Source organism: Phalacrocorax carbo, chromosome 23, assembly GCF_963921805.1.
Source record: "Phalacrocorax carbo chromosome 23, bPhaCar2.1, whole genome shotgun sequence".
In the NCBI taxonomy this organism is placed as follows: Eukaryota; Metazoa; Chordata; class Aves; order Suliformes; family Phalacrocoracidae; genus Phalacrocorax; species Phalacrocorax carbo.
The window spans coordinates 4,958,536-4,974,045 of NC_087535.1; the positions used below are offsets into that span (position 1 = coordinate 4,958,536).

Sequence of the window (15,510 nt, forward strand, 5' to 3'; positions counted from 1 at the left end):
AGGTTTCGTGTTGTAGGGTGGGTCCCAGGTCCCTGATGAGGGCTCACCCGTGATCACCCATCAGTTCCTCTGAAGGGCCCTCGGGGCCGGCTGCACTCGCGTGGTGGCTCTTGCCACGTGTGACAGAAGGTCCCGTCACTGCTAAACAAAAGAGGGGTGTAGATTTATGGCCCGGAATTCAGCAACCCAGAAACCCGTCTGATACGTTACGTATCGGGGCGGGAGCGGCCACGGAGAACCTGAGCGGAGCAGGAGCATAATGAAGCCTCCAGTCACTGTTAGGGAATCACATACATATATTCTCTCTAAATCAATGTTTTTCATTATCTGTAACGAAAAGGGTTTTCTCTTTGTGGAAACATCACTCTGTGCTATTTAATTAGTATTAATTATGCGGCTGAAATGTGTTAAATGATGCTGTAGGAATCTTCTTGGGAACACTAGCTGCTCAAGTTTTACCGTTCCTCTTACAGCCGTAAATAAGGATAAACGCTTAATTGCTACTGAAAGCGTCCTGCTGGACCTAATGAGCTGATTAAAAGCAGTCCTTCAATGTGGAATTATTTAATTTTATTTAAATTCAACCAGAGATTCCCTTTGCTTGCCATTTCTGTGTCTGCTCTACAGCCTCGTGTCTGCCTCCGAGAGTTCACTCCGGGAGCGGGGGCTACGGGGAAGGGATTTGTTTCCATCGTTATTGCAGAAGGTCTCATTTCATTAGGCTGTTGAGAAGGAAATGAATTCCAGCCCTTCCCTGGCGTTACCTGTGCACGCAGGGGAAGCCCTCAGGCTCTGCTCAGCGTGTGCAGCTTCCCCGGGCCGGGATGAAGGGCAGCGGGGCTGGGGTAGAACATCACGCATCTTGCGGTTTGCAGGGATGTGGTTTTGGGAATTGTGACAAAGAACCAAGCTTTGGCCAAATATCAGCCTGGGGGATGGGAGTGCCGGCTTTTGCTGCCTTGGCCCAGACCAGGTTTTCGCTGACAGTTGCATCTCTGCAGCAAGAGGAGATATTTTCGCATATCATTTGCCCTCCAGCGCTGCGAAGCCGTGGAGCTCTGGAGGGGGAGCCCAGAGCCTGGCTGGAGAAGCAGCGGGCGGACTATGTGGCATGTGGTTCATGTTCTGCTAATGAGCGGAGCACGTCGGCCACTTTCTGCTCACGGAGGGAGCCTGCGATAGGCAAATTCCCCCCTCCCCCCTCTCCTGGCCATGCCAATCAAAGCCAACGGGAAACTTGTTGGTGCAGAGCAGATGGGAGCTCTGGCTCGCCGGCGCGGGGGGGAGCAGGGATGCTCCGGGGCTGGGATGTGAGGATTCGCTAGCTCAGCTCACCACCATCTGTGGAGAGGAGAGATTTCCCCCATCTCAAGGCAGGGGGGAAGCAATGTACGTGTTAAATCGACATGTGCACGGAGAAATAGAGCATTAAAGTTTCTTCTCCATGGCTGTGAAGGTTTGCAGCTCTGCCAGGCTGGTACGCAGCCCGGTGCGCTGGCTCGGCGTCCCCGAGGAGCTGTGAGCGAGGAGGCAGTGCCGGCAGAGAAACCCTTCTCTGGTGGTACCATCCACAGCACTCCTGATGCTGGAGCAGGGCTCTTAAGAGATGGAGAAGGGCCTAAAAGAATTTTAAAAGCAGGATTTTTCCCCCTTTCCCTGCAGATTTTGAGCGGCTTAGAGACAAAGCGCTTGGCTCTGTTTTCTGGTTTAATTATTGGTATGCAAGCGTTGTCTTTACATAAGGAGAAACTGGAGAGCGTGAACGTGCAGCAGAGCAGGGCAGTGACCCTGCAACAGCATATGGGCCAGGCACAGTTTCAGTGGCATCCCGTTCACCACGCGGCTCTCCGGATAATCAAGGCACGTTCGCCTGCTGGGTGCTGTGACTGTCAGCTCCTCTTGAGCGCTTTTTCCCTCCAGTGCCTGTTCCGAGAGAGGGAGGAAGGCTCCAAACTGAGCAGAGTTAAGGTTGCACACCCACCTCCTGATGTCAGACGCGCCGCACGCTGTGTGCATACTTGGTTGGATTTTGCAAAGTCTATAGTTTTAAAGACCCTCTCCTGGGATTATTCATGCTTTTGACCAGAGAAAAATGTGTTTACAAAAGCATCTCATGCATCTGGTGAGGGGTCTGGGCCAAGGCCTGGGCTGTATTTCTCAACCCAGTCTAAGAGTGTGTGAGAACTGATGTTGCAGCAGGTCATCGGGGAAATGGAAAGCGCCCACAAGTCTGAACAACGCTCCCAACTTCTGGCTGGGTATTTGGGGAAAAAGGCATCTGAGCCTATCTCACTGTTGTGTCTTGCCTGTAGCTGGAGGAAAGTGGAGCAGGGACGTGGCTTTTGTTGGTGCTCGGGTGCAGGCTCAACGCCGGGCGAGAAATGCATTTAAGCGGTTAAATTCCTATTTGATGTCATCACAATCTTGCAACTAATTGTGTGTGATTTTGCTCTGTGTTGTGTTTTTACTGAACATTACGGGCCCAGATATTGGATCGGTTTTGGGTCCAGCCAGCTCAGAGGCTTCCTGAGCATCCCCACACTCAACCCTCTCGCCTCCCTGGCTCTGGCCATCCCAGGACGTGGGTGCAGATATGAGGTTGAAGGGCTTGTTCCGCTCTTTGGGCAGCAATCAAATCTTTCCTGTGTTGCACAATGGCACCAGGAGCAACGATTAAGAAATGCTAATTCTAGGAAGAGGCCTCATCTGCCCCTTTGCACAGGCCATTTTGGGTCGAGCCTGCCTCAGAAGCAGATGAAGACATCAGACAGCTTCACGACTCAAAACATCCCCAGATAAGCACGCTCGTGCCCCTGCTGCAGCTCCAGCCCTCTGTGCTGGGGAGATGTCCCCGTCCCCGGGCGAGGAGCAGCCCTGACAATGGGGGCTGTGTTCTGCCTGTCCCCGGGACCCACCTACACGCACAAGCACGGCGGCAGATTGTTCCTGACGCACAGCGAGTCGCACCCACATCTGCCCCGAGACAAAGGGGCCCTGGAGCCGCCCGGCGTTCACTCTTCTAAAGGCAGGGGATGCATTTCGTGTGTGCCCTGTCGCGGCTTTTATTATTTTTCTCTCGACGGGTGCTGCCCTGCATGGATGTGCAGTCACCCGTGCCGTACGGGCTGTCCTCCCTGGCCGGCCCACCAGTGCCCGGGTCATTCCCACGAAGCTCTGCCCGCGGTTTGAGCCCAGAATTGCCGTGTGCCTGCTGTTCCCTTTTGCAGCTCGTAAGTTTTCTGCAAGCTTATCTCTTCCTGATATGCACAGCCCTTACTTTTCTAGTCCCTGTGCATGTGGTGATGGGTAGGATATATGTTTTTGCACCAGTTAGATGCCCAGATGCCTCCTGCGTATACTGCGTGTATCGGTGTTTGGGCTCACTCCTTTCTGTATTCCCATTTAATGCAAAACCACCCACATATGCATGTATGTACAAATATCTCCCAGGCATCTATGCCAGGAACCTACTCCTTAGTGTCACAGCCATTCCTTTCACACTGACTAGTACCCAGTCTAAAGAAAACAACGTATTCTTCACTTTTCAAGCTCTAAACAGCATGTAGAGTTGTGCGCTATTTAAATCCCTGCTGTCTTGCACCTCCCCTCCCATACTACATCTGTGAATGAAGAGGGGTTTAAAGAGTTTTGTGATAGTGATGTGAAGTATCAGTGTATGAGCACAGTAAGGACACTGCAAATCTCGGCCTCGCTAAACCTCTGGTTGCAGTATTGGCTGGTTCAGTTCGTAAGTCAGGCTTGCGCTTAGACAGGCATGAAACCAGCTGATCCATGACTCATTTTAAGCTGTAACTGGAGAAACGAGCCGCTTTAAAAAATGAAGGCTACAGATCAAAATGATATCTTCCCTTAGAAAGCTAAAGAAATAATTTGGAAAGCTTTGTTCAGCATGACCTGGTCACAGGACTGCAGAAGTCCTGGACAGAACTTTAATTACTGACCCAGTCCTATAATTACTCTGTCCTTCAACTATTTATTGCAACAGCTGGATTGGAAAATCCTTAGAACAAGCAAAAAAAGATCAAAGCAACACTCCCCTCCAAGCCCCTTCACAACCTACAATCTGTCATCTGGTGTAACTGGGACACGCTGGGACGGCGAGTTCCTTTGGGCTTCAGCCCGAGAGCGAGGACCCGGAGATGCCGGTCGCACCCGAGCAGGGCGGTGAGGAGGGCTGGATGGAGAAACCTTAAAGCACATCTTGATCCCCATACGGGTAACAGGGAAAAGCTTCCTTAAAAATTGTCTTGTGCCAGGTTTAATCCTGTCTGGGGTTCAGGACATCTTCCTGGGCCAGGTGTCAGGGCTGCTTGTTTTCCATGACATCTGTTCCTCGCTGGCTCCCGGCAGCGTTCCCTGCGGTACCCGGAGCCCCCCGGCAGCCCCGCGCTCACCGGGTTTTGTCTGTTGTGCTGGGTCCCCCTTCCCTCCCCCAGTTGCTTCGTACCGGGCTGGGAAACAGCTGAAGGGGTAGCAGCATCCAAAGCTGCAGCCAGTTATTTATATTTCATGAAGACGGGCTCTCCTTGCTTGCCAAATGGCCTCCCTGCGCTGCTCCCCTGCCTGGCGACATCCCACCTCGGCGAGAGCCTGTGCGAGGGCCAGGGAGGAGCGGCGCGGAGCAAAGCTTGGGATTTTCCACTGTTTGCTGCCCTGGCTTTATTTTTGCCCTTAGCTGAGAGAGCTGTCTGCACGACTGATGCCCTTTTCATAACTCTATTACGAAAAGAGAGTTGTAACGCAGCCGTGATAAACCTCTGCCCCACAGCAGCCTTTCTAAGGGGGCTTTCATTGCACAGGTGGGATAATTTATCCTCCTTCTCACTCTTTTTTTCATCTGCATTTAGTCTAGGTGTTTATTGACAGCAAAATACAAGGTATGTGTATGGTAAATGCAAATGGTAACCCGGCAGTCCCCAGGAGGTTTGGATGGGTGCCTCTGGGAGCCCAGCAGCATTGCGCTGCGCATCTGGCACCAGGGACCCTCTGGGGAGGGAAGCAGCTGGAGCCCGGATGGAAACGGGCTCGTTTAGAGACCGGCTGGGAAAGGTCCCACCGTGCCCCGACTCCTGCTAGGGCTGTGCCGGCGTGGTGACGGGCTCTTTGGTATGTGAGGGGGTCTCTGGAGCTGGTCCCCCTGCTATAGGCAGGCTGCACGTGGAGGCAGAGCTCATCCTGGTGCCCTGCCGGAGGGAGCGGGTGTTTGCTCGGTATTTCTTGTGCATAAAATAATTATTTATTTTTTAAAAAAAGCAGCAAATAATCCTTTTCATTTCATCCTGTGGGGTCTGTTCACTGCTTTTGTATTCACTCGCTCTGAGTAACTTTCCATCAGTTCCAGCGCACAGCATGGTCCTTCCTCCATCCAAGAGGTCTCCCCAGGGTTTGAACACACAAATAACCCCCTAAGGCTGATTTTCTGCCAGCGGAGCCACCCAGGGGTTGGGAGGACAGTGACCACGGGCTTGTACCAGGGTCACCAGAGCCTGGAAATTATTTCTGGCACTATTAACACCCCCGTCCTTATTTTTTCCAATATTTTTGGATTGGAAACACTCTCCAGAGTTGCCAAAAGGAAGATGACAAAAATGGAGCTGTAAACGGCTCAGTGACCACTGGTTTGTGTTGTTTTGCAGCTGAGGGTCCGTCTGCGCTTGCCGCTGGTCTGCTCACCCTGGGGGACGCAACTGAGGTCCTAACGCTGCCCCGGCATCCAAAATGGTCATGAAAAGACACCACCTCACCTGCGCAGGAGTAGCATTCGCTCTCTACCTTCATCACCTCGTCAGCACCATCGAAGTCCCTCTGGATTGTAAGTTACAGTTTATCTCTCTAAAAACTCCTGCTCAGATGGTGGAGGAGGCAGGGTGAAGGTGTGCACGGCCCAGGCGGCTTTCCTGGTCCAGCCTAAGGTTTTCATTTCTGTTGGAATATTTTTCTTTTTTAAATCACATGCCCTCCAGAAAGTCACCTAAATCACTCTCTGATTTAGTCAATGTATCTCAAAAGCTGAGCAGAGGACTCGATACCAAAACGGGACAGAGCACCCGAGCCAAGCTGGTGAGGAAACCAGGTCCTGGCAAGCCTTCAGCCTGTTGATTTCAGTGGAGCATCCCGGGACTCCTGGTGTTACAGAACAGGGTTCAGGATGCTCCTTTGCGGAGGACGTGAGCTCGTTGCTCATTTGCTTGGGCAGATGCTGCCGCACTCTGACACCCACGTCCCCGAGGGCGGGGGGACCCGCGCAGGTCCTGCAGAGCAACGTCTCTCTCTCTGTTGAGACTTTTCAGTTAATTATAAAATGGGAGTTACGTTTTATTCAGAAGAGCTGGGGGATATGGAGCAGGGAGGAAGGGGGACATGGGCCGATGTTTCTGCTGAATGGGCATCTTCAGGCCAGCGCATGGGAGATGCATGACTTGTCTGAACGCACTTGAGACACAGGTTCATACCGAGAGCTGCTCAGCCACTGTTCTGGAAACCAGTTTCATAATTTGTGTCCCAGCTTCCTCCTGTAGTGGCTGTTGATAATAATCACCCTGTCACTGCAGGGAATCTCTTCCGACAGTGCAATGCACAGAAATCCTCCAGCAAATGGTGCATTAGTAGAAAAAGCACAGCTTTTTGCCGGGGTATAAATTCAGGCTGAAATGCCAGGGTTACTCTTGATAGGAGAAATTTTCCCCCCGTGGGTGATGGAGTCCTGGGTGTGCTGGCTGTAGCTGTGGTACCTCAGCTGATCCCTGACTCTGGGCAGCAAAATGGGAAGGAAGAATTTGAGGCAATGGCTTTTGGCTGAAATTTGGAAATAACAGAAGCGAAAGGATGAGAAAGCTCTGACATGTGGGGGAGAATAAATATTTGTGTTACTTGAAGAGGAGAGGGTCCCAGACTCGAGTCTAAGTCCCTGCTCTGCTCCGTTCCAGATGGTTGTGGTTGAAAATATCTGTTCCCCTGCAGCCAGCGCTGTAACACACGCAGGGCACTCTTGTTCCCAGAAATGAGAATTGTATCACACAAAGCTTGGTGATTCCTTGAGGTCTGGATTTTTTAGCATCTATAATGTTCCAGAAACGCAGTCAGCCAGCATGGAAGTAGGGGCCAGTGCAGTAGGGGGAAACCAAATAGGTCTGCAAACAGCTGCCTTCTGTTATTTCTTATGCTTTGCATCAGGAAAGGAGTAATTTTGCTACTTAAATGTAATGTGGCCTTAGAAAAGTAAGAGAAATGCTGACAGCTGGTGGAAGAATGCTCAAGGCAGCTCGCAGCAGCTCACCATTTCCCAGAAGCTCACCTTTTCTCTTGCCCCCTCCCTGCTGCACAGCACTGAGCCACAGGAGAGCATCGTCCCCTCCAGCCCTGGTGGGAAACTGGGACTCTGAGAGCTTCCTTTTCTCATCCCTTCCTGAATGGGTCCCTTGCACAACAGATATTTGTAAATAACGTGCACGGGCGCAGCAGTGCCAGGAGCAGGTGGGTGAGGAGCATCTCCCAGCCCAGGTGAGGGTTAGGGATCCTGGCAATGCCTGACCCCCCCAGCCGACCCTTCCCAGCCCCCCTTAGCTCTTTTGGACAAACAGAGCATCAGCTTCATTCTACTTCCATCCCAACCTTCTGAGCCATCAGGGGTTTGCTTTCAGCTCCTGTTTAAGCCACCTGGTGATCAGGGCTCTCTTACCCACTGCTTGTCCGTGAGACTGGGCTAATGAAAGCATCGCCCACACTCGAAAGGCTGCAGGTCTGACCGGGTGGTGAGTAAACAGCCCCAGCTGCTCCGGCTTTGTGCAGGGGCTGATAAACCTGCAAATCTCAGGCTCTGCGAGTGCATGAGCTCTTATCCCCCACGTACCACACCAGCTGGGAAAGTGCTCCCTGCTCCACTGAGATCAGCTCCTTCGCCCAGGTGCTGGGGTGTGGGCTCGGCCGGCTCCCCGCTGGCAGGAGGGTGCTGGGAAACCCCCCACCAGTCCCGGGGGGTCGAGGTGCTGGTGGGCACCCGACTGCCCTTGCTGACACACCTTGGGAGTGGGAGATCTCCCCAGGGGAGCGTTTTGCTCCCCGGACCTTACGTTTTAAGGGCAGAAGCAGCTGAGGAGACAGCAGATGCGTGGGCGAAGCCTCAGCGTCCCCTCACAGCAGAGGGAACAGCCCTCGCTCGCCCTGTGTCAGGGGGAGCAGCACTATTTGCTCTTTCCTTTAAGCCTGCCTAGGTGCTTTTTCCCTGCCCCAACCCTCACAAGTTTTCTCTTCAAATAGAATCCTGCCTGCCCCTGTCCTGGGGACAGCGTATGTGTGTATATATATCTCCCTATATTATAGGTATTTTCTCTGAGTTTGAGCATCATGAAAAAAGCCATTTAAGAGTTTATCAGGCACATATTAACCTCTGACTCAGGGGCATGAAACTGGGGGGGGGTTCGGGGTAACCCCGGCCATAGGGAAGGAGGGAATGTTGCCAACCTCTGTGGGCGACGTGCTGGATCAGGGGGCCATCAATGCAAGTATGCCCGTGCCTTCTTTTCGCCCCCCAAAACCCCTGCTGCAGAGGCAGCTGACAGCTAACAGGACCACTCAGCAGCAGATTCTCCCATGTGGACAGTAAGTAGGTGGGTTAACACATGCTTGAATTGTAAAATGATTTGTGTGTAGTATTTGCAAGCCTTACAATAACCATACATGTTTGTGTACGTGGCATATATATGTTTGTTCTTCAATTAACCTTTTCTCTTTTTTTTCATTATGCTTGCACTTGGGAATAACAGCAAATATTCAGAGTGAATGTAAGTGTTCCCCTCGCCCTCTGTGTGTACGTGCCCGTCTCCTCTGCATGGCTGAAACAGGGCCCGAGGGGTCCGCACGGAGCAGGGGGCCGGTGGTGGTGGCTGCTTGGCACGTGGTGTCGGTGGCTGCGTTGCCCACCTCTGTGGCCGGGCTGGCCAGAGGCAGGACAAGCCACCTCTCCACAGCCAGGTTTGGCTGGGAGAGATGCGGGAGGTGCTGGAGCAGCTTGGGAGGAGTGCTTAGGCTCGGCTGCTGCTTTCCCTGGAGCAGGACCCAGAGCGTCTTCGCGATGCAACTGTTGTTTCTGCAGGGGCTTGTTATTGCTGACACCACACCTCAGAGGAGAGCGGGCTCCTCTGCCTTGCACGAGCGCATGTACCAAGCTCAGCTCCACGTACTGACATGTTTGCAGCATCTCTAGTTCTCAGGGGGAGAGCAAACAGCCTCAGACCTGAGCAGCTTCGTTGCAGAACAGCCATGGGACTCAGCTCTTCGATTCAGAGTTCAGGGCCAGAGCCAGGTCCTACACTGGCTGCTGGGCTCGTGCCCCTTTTCATAAGCCCTGCCCTTCTAAACGCCAGTGCTGAGTTCCTCTGGGGTAAACCTGGGAGGTTTTGAGCCTCTTTCTTGCACAGGGAGTACAAGTAAACATCTTGCCGTGGCTCCCTGCTTGGTGTCCCAGCTGCAGCCCCTGTCTTTGAGGGGCACAGCCAGGACGCCTTTCAGCCTGAGTCAAACAACCTGTGGTAGCAGGAAGGTGTGACTGTGTAATTCCTTAATGAGACCAAGATACCAGGTGAGAAACAGTGGCTTCCTGGTACCGAGAGGGAGCCTGAACATTGCTGATGGTCCAAGAGGTGATGAGTAGCACACCCCTGCAAACGTTCATGGTCATTTCCTCAGGCGCTGAAGGGCTTTAAACCACAAAGTGCATGTCCAGCCTGGGGAAGATGCTGAAATCCCATCAGGACCTGCTGCAGGGTGGCAGAGAGGGGACCCACCCTCTTTGCACAACCCTTCTCACAGCTTCTCGTTTGCTTTGCAGTGCCTCAGCCCCCCACAATCACCAAGCAGTCGGTGAAGGACTACATCGTCGACCCAAGGGATAACATCTTCATTGAATGTGAAGGCAAAGGGAACCCCGTTCCCACGTAAGTGCGTCTACGGCCCCCGTTACGCTGAAGCTCTGGAGGAGCATCCCTCCGGTCGAGCGGTGCCATTTATGCCGTCAGCTGATCCCGCTGTTGGCTCGCACAGCACAGGATCTCGCTGGGTAAATATGGTCCGTGGTTACAAAACCAACTTCTCCCCGATTCTTGCAGGTTTTCGTGGACGCGGAACGGGAAGTTCTTCAACGTGGCGAAGGACCCCAAGGTGTCCATGCGGCGGCGGTCGGGGACGCTGGTCATCGACTTCCACAGCGGGGGACGGCCAGAGGACTACGAGGGAGAGTACCAGTGCTTCGCCCGGAACGACTATGGCACTGCTCTCTCCAGCAAAATCCACCTCCAGGTTTCTAGTGAGTAAGGGCAGTGGCGCAGAGCAAGCAGCCAGCAGCCTCGAAGGAGCAGGGACTACTTGCCTCTTATAAGATTTTGTAGAAGAGGCATGGAGAATATCCAGTGATCAACCATCTCAGCCTGCTTCATCTGTTACCTGTGTCGGGATGTGTCAGCCACAGGACCGAGATGAAGGCATGGGGGTTATGGCTGTAGCTAACAGGGAAATACTCAGTATAGATTTAAGGGAGTCTTGCACACATAGAAATGAAGTTTGCATTGAGGCCGCTGCATCGAAACCAGGCCAGGTCCAGAGGGAAGGGATCTGCAGACTTACTACCCTGCCTTCCTCATGCAGCATCTTTACTTCTTATGGCAGAGTCTCCCCTGTGGCCCAAGGAGAAGGTGGATGTGATAGAGGTGGATGAAGGTGCTCCGCTCAGTCTGCAGTGCAACCCGCCGCCTGGCCTGCCTTCTCCCGTCATCTTCTGGATGAGCAGCTGTAAGTGGGGGAACCCCCTTCCCACCTTGAACCCTGTGGGCAGCCTTTCCATCACCTGCAGTGTTTATTTAAAATAATGATATTTAGGATCATAACGGCTAGTTCAGAGCTTCAGGCAGCCATGCGTGGCCTGGGTCAGGGTTTCTCCCTTGCGCAGCCGCCCGCAGGAAGATCAGAGTCGCTCTGAACGCCTGCTCTCCCCTGCAGCCATGGAGCCCATCCATCAGGACAAGCGCGTCTCCCAGGGCCAGAACGGCGACCTGTACTTCTCCAACGTCATGCTGCAGGATGCCCAGACCGACTACAGCTGCAACGCACGCTTCCACTTCACCCACACCATTCAGCAGAAAAACCCCTACACCCTCAAGGTGAAAACCAGTAAGTGTCACAGTGATCACTCAGGATGGGTCTTCCCCGGCCTCCCTCGGGCAGGGTTTTCCTTCCAGACACCTTGTTTCTGTTCTTGACAGCACTGAGACCTACCAGGGCTTCCTTCATTTTTGTTTAGGGTAGTACAGGAACCTGTTTGGATAAGGAATGACAGTCCTCGGACGGCTAACCTGGCTGGGAGGGGTGGTTGGTTTCCCTCCAGCATCTCACAGCTTTGCAGCTTCACGGGTTTAGGGCTGCAGCGGTAGCTTGGTGCAGGTATTGCTACACCTGCATGTCTGGGATAAATTGGAAGGTATTTCAACACAAATGGGGCATTCCTCCCATCTTTAGGGAAATGTATAGTATGAGGTGATCTTCCCCTAGTTTGGAAAGCTGGGAATAGCCTTGGTTTGATCCAGGCTTAGGTTTACGGGGAAGCCCCGGCTGTGCTGGTGCTGCACGGGGGGCCTGAGCATGTGGCAGCCTCGCACAGCTCAGGATTTACCTACTGACCAGGAGCTGCCGTTTAGCTCCGTGGCTCTGGGACGTGCTGAGAAGGAGGGCTTGAGCCTTCGGGGTCCGAGCGTGTGCATGTGGGACACGCTCAGGATGGCCAGAGATCTCAGCTTCACCTTGGTGAGGAGCATCACCTTGGGGGGACGGGAGGAGCACACGTGTGGCTCCCTCCAGGCAGGTGAAGAGCCCTTCAAGGGCAGGTCCAGCCACCAGCAGCCTCTTCTCTAGAAACGAGACTGCTTGAAGGAAGGCGAGTTCCTGATGTTAACGCACTTGGTGCCAGCTGGCTGGGGGGCCGCTGGCAGAGGGGACATGAGCCGAGCACTGCAGGACACGAAGCTTTTGAGTCGATGCACTTCCCGCAGAGCGTGGGCTCTCTCTTGGGGCGTGTGTGCAGAGCATCGGCACAATCGGCGGCTGACGCAGAAATGGCATTTATGGGCCCCAGCCATCAGACAGCAGCCACCACCTGCTCCCAGTAAGGTGAGACTGGGAGGAAGGGGTAGGGTGTGCTGGCAGACGCAAGGCTGTGTTTTGGGGAGCAGGCTCTTGTCCAAAGCAGGCACAAGGCGCTCCTGAATCCCAGCGTTAGGAGCTTAATCTGGTCTCGCAGCATCTTAAAATAGAAGTAACTCTATAAAAGTGTTCTGATACCAGTGACCTAAAAGTGATGTGAGAAGCAAATGGACCCTGGAGTGTTTTGCACTTTTATCGTAGCAGCTTCTCCTCTGTGCAGAGCACGAGTGGAGAATCAGCAACATAAATGTGATAAACAGGCTCTTTGCTAATGGTGAGGAATGTGTGTAGGTAATTCATTCTGAACATTATTTATTGGTTTACAGAGCTGGCAAAACAATGCCATTTAGGACTGAGTCCTAAATTAGTGTGAGCTGGAGAAATTCTGGCAAACAAAGATCTGTGGTCCTTTGAGCCTCCAAAGGCTTAGTCTGACATATTTGTCGAGCTGTAGAAAAAATGTGGAAGAAATCCTGGAAGATTTCTGTGCAGACGGATACAAGCTCCCCCTCCTGCTACACTCAGATGCCACCACAGCATTTTGCTCCGAGGCTCTGCAGAATTGCCTTCCAATTTTACTGGACCCTCCCTTTAAGTTTTCCTTTGGAAACATCTGCTGTATTATCAGATGCAAATGCCACCCCATGAGCTCCCCAGAGGCCCTTATAATTTAAAGAACTGAGGCTCTAATTTCTCATCTGTTATGATACAAAACATTCTTTATACGTACAGTGTTCGAAGGAGGCGAGCTTGTATTTCCCTCAGGCTTTTCAATCATCTCAGCCTTAAGCCATGAGCACTGGCTGTCCTTAAAAAAAGTTCACCAGCTGCTGAAAAATCATTGCATGGGATTGCCATGCCCTTGGATGCAAGGAGAGAAAAATGCAAAGGCTTGGGGGAGCGATACACCCGTGCCTTTCCCTGCAGAGAGTTTCTCTGGCATATCCAGGTTCAGGTAGCTCTTGGGCATCTGCTGGGCTCTTTAACCGCCTCGCGCAGAGACGCGGTGTGTGGCTGGTGGCTTAAGGCTCAGGACAACAACTGTATGGTGGCCAGCGTCGCCTCTCACATCTCCTGCCGGGCAGATGATACCGTAACATGGCTGTGCCACATCACGGTGGAAACCAGGGTGTTCTCACACGCCAGAACAGTGTTTCGGGTAACGGTGTGAGCTGAGGAGGGCAGATCCTCCAGCAGCCGCGGGTCAGGATGGTGCATCCCCCGCCTCCTCGCAGGGCGCCGTGGCAATTAGCCAACCAAAGAATCACAGAATCATTAAGGTTGGAAAAGACCTCTAGGATCATCAAGTCCAACCGTCAACCCAACACGACCATGTCCCCCAAACCATGCCCCAAAGTGCCACGTCTAAATTACTTTCCTCTTCAAGCAGAGGTGATGGCTGGCGGTGGTTGCCAATAAACGAGAGCAGTGTGTTACTGAAGCAGTGGTGTTTTGCATTTAACAAAATCTACTTTATTTACCTTGTCATTAAATGGGATTTTACAGCAGATTATGCTTTTATTATTATTTTTATTTATTCATCTTCACCATGCCTTTCTGCATCGTTACGCTGCTGCCTAGCTGTGTCCAACCTATGCTTTATGCTGGGAAAAAGTAGCCAGAATATGTTTCCCTTATAGTTAAGAAACTGAGAGAAAAAGCATTTTTCTTCTCCTAACTGAACTGAATCTTTTTTTTTTTCCCCAAAGATACAACTGTCTTTATACCGAAAAGAAAAACACTTCAAGGAAATGTTTATGATACAATTTTCATACATTTATTTGTCTCCCCATCCCGCAGGAGGAAAACAGCCCTCTTTTCCTCTCCTTTATTGCTGTGTTATGTTGTTTGTCCTGGAAGGCAGCTGTGCTCAGAGTGCTTTTGTACCCCTGCTGTCGCCCGCCCGCATTGTTCTTGTGTTTCGGGAAGTTATTTTGTTTTCTGTCCCCCCGCACCGCCTGTCCCCCCGCCCGCTGTGTGGCACTCGGTACGCTCACGGTCTTTTGTTTATTGCAGAGAAACCCCATAACGAAACGTCTTTACGAAATCACACTGACATGTACAGTGGTGAGTCAACGCTGGCTTCTGGAGACCTTCACGATTTAACCCCCTTGTGCCTAACCCGACTTATCTCCCGCGCTAACCGGGCAGCGAGCGGCCGCGGCGGCAGCATCGTCTGCCCTTCGCCCGTGCCCACGCACCCCTGTGTGTGCCCCCGTCCCCGCTCGGGGGTTAGAGCCTCGGCTTGGCGAAACCGGCTGTGATGAAAGAGCCGAACAGCGACAAAATCCCCCTCAAAGTTTTCACAATTTGAAATTATTGAGGTTTAAGCTAATTAAGTGGATATGGAGAGCTCAGCTTGAGAGGCATTTGGATTAATAGGATCTGGCCCATGTGAAAAAGTCCACGTGGCTGAGAGAGCCCAGCTTGCCGAAGAGGTGCCTTGTCCTCAGCAAAGGCTCATGATTTAAAGCCAAGACCCACCGTCCCTCTTCCCTCTGTCTTCAGAAAAAGCATGTATTGTATTTGCGGCTAAACCCAGGCAGTGACTGGGGGGAAAAAAGAAGGGGAAAAAAGAAAAGGGGGCGTTTGGTTCAAAAGCTGGGTGCTTTCTTTCTCTGTGGTGAGGCTGTACATGTGTTGGATGCTTTTGCGAGGCTCTTGCCCTTTGTCTGGGCAGGGAGATTACCTCCAGACCCTGCTTGTGCTGGGGGCAGCTTGTCCCAAGCTCATAGATTATGCTTCAGACACAAAACTCCGGGGCTCCCCGGGGTGCGATCGCTGCCCTTAGAGTAGATTGGAAGTGGCACGGACGTGACGGGGTAATGCAGGCAGAGATGGGCAGCAGCGGGGGTTTGTAGGGGAGCGGGGAGGTGGGGCTGTTTGCGGGCGATGCTGAAGAGCGCAGGCACTACCAGGGATGCAAACGCCTCACCGAAGACCACCACGGAGCCTGACTGTCCCGAGGCCAGGTGCTGTTGCGGGCAGGATTTGCCCTTGCCCCTCTTGCTGCTTATGGGGGCCGGGGCTGTGCGGCAGCGGGGTGGGGGCGGCCCCCGCGATGCCCCATGCTGGTCCCCGGCTGTGCCCTACAGCGAAATCCCGCTCAGCTTCCCACCCGGAGCCACGGCTTGCTTTGTGCCTTGCACAATCCAGGGCACATTTGCTTCTTCCACGGGGATTTTTGGGGACAAGGGGTGCTTTTGCCAGCTAAGAGCAGAGAGAATTGGAGTGTGAGAAGGGGAGCATGTGCCAGGCGAGGGCACGGGGTTCGGTGTCCCCAGCGAGAGCCCCCTCGTGCCA

General features: G+C 52.9%; 1 protein-coding gene across 16 annotated transcripts in view; it reads left to right on the forward strand.

Moving 5' to 3' along the window:
- Positions 1-15,510, forward strand: part of NFASC (neurofascin) — a 94,688-nt gene that overhangs the window by 31,316 nt on the left and 47,862 nt on the right. For 6 of the 16 annotated variants that reach the window (XM_064471972.1, XM_064471971.1, XM_064471977.1 and 3 more), the window contains exons 2-8: positions 5,658-5,833; positions 8,784-8,801; positions 9,848-9,953; positions 10,125-10,321; positions 10,681-10,803; positions 11,011-11,181; positions 14,224-14,274. In XM_064471972.1, the coding sequence (XP_064328042.1) occupies positions 5,740-5,833; positions 8,784-8,801; positions 9,848-9,953; positions 10,125-10,321; positions 10,681-10,803; positions 11,011-11,181; positions 14,224-14,274 (760 nt within the window). In that variant the 5' untranslated portion in view covers positions 5,658-5,739. The remainder of the gene's footprint in view (positions 1-5,657; positions 5,834-8,783; positions 8,802-9,847; positions 9,954-10,124; positions 10,322-10,680; positions 10,804-11,010; positions 11,182-14,223; positions 14,275-15,510) is intronic. The other 10 variants (XM_064471973.1, XM_064471979.1, XM_064471981.1 and 7 more) reach the window with 3 other exon arrangements.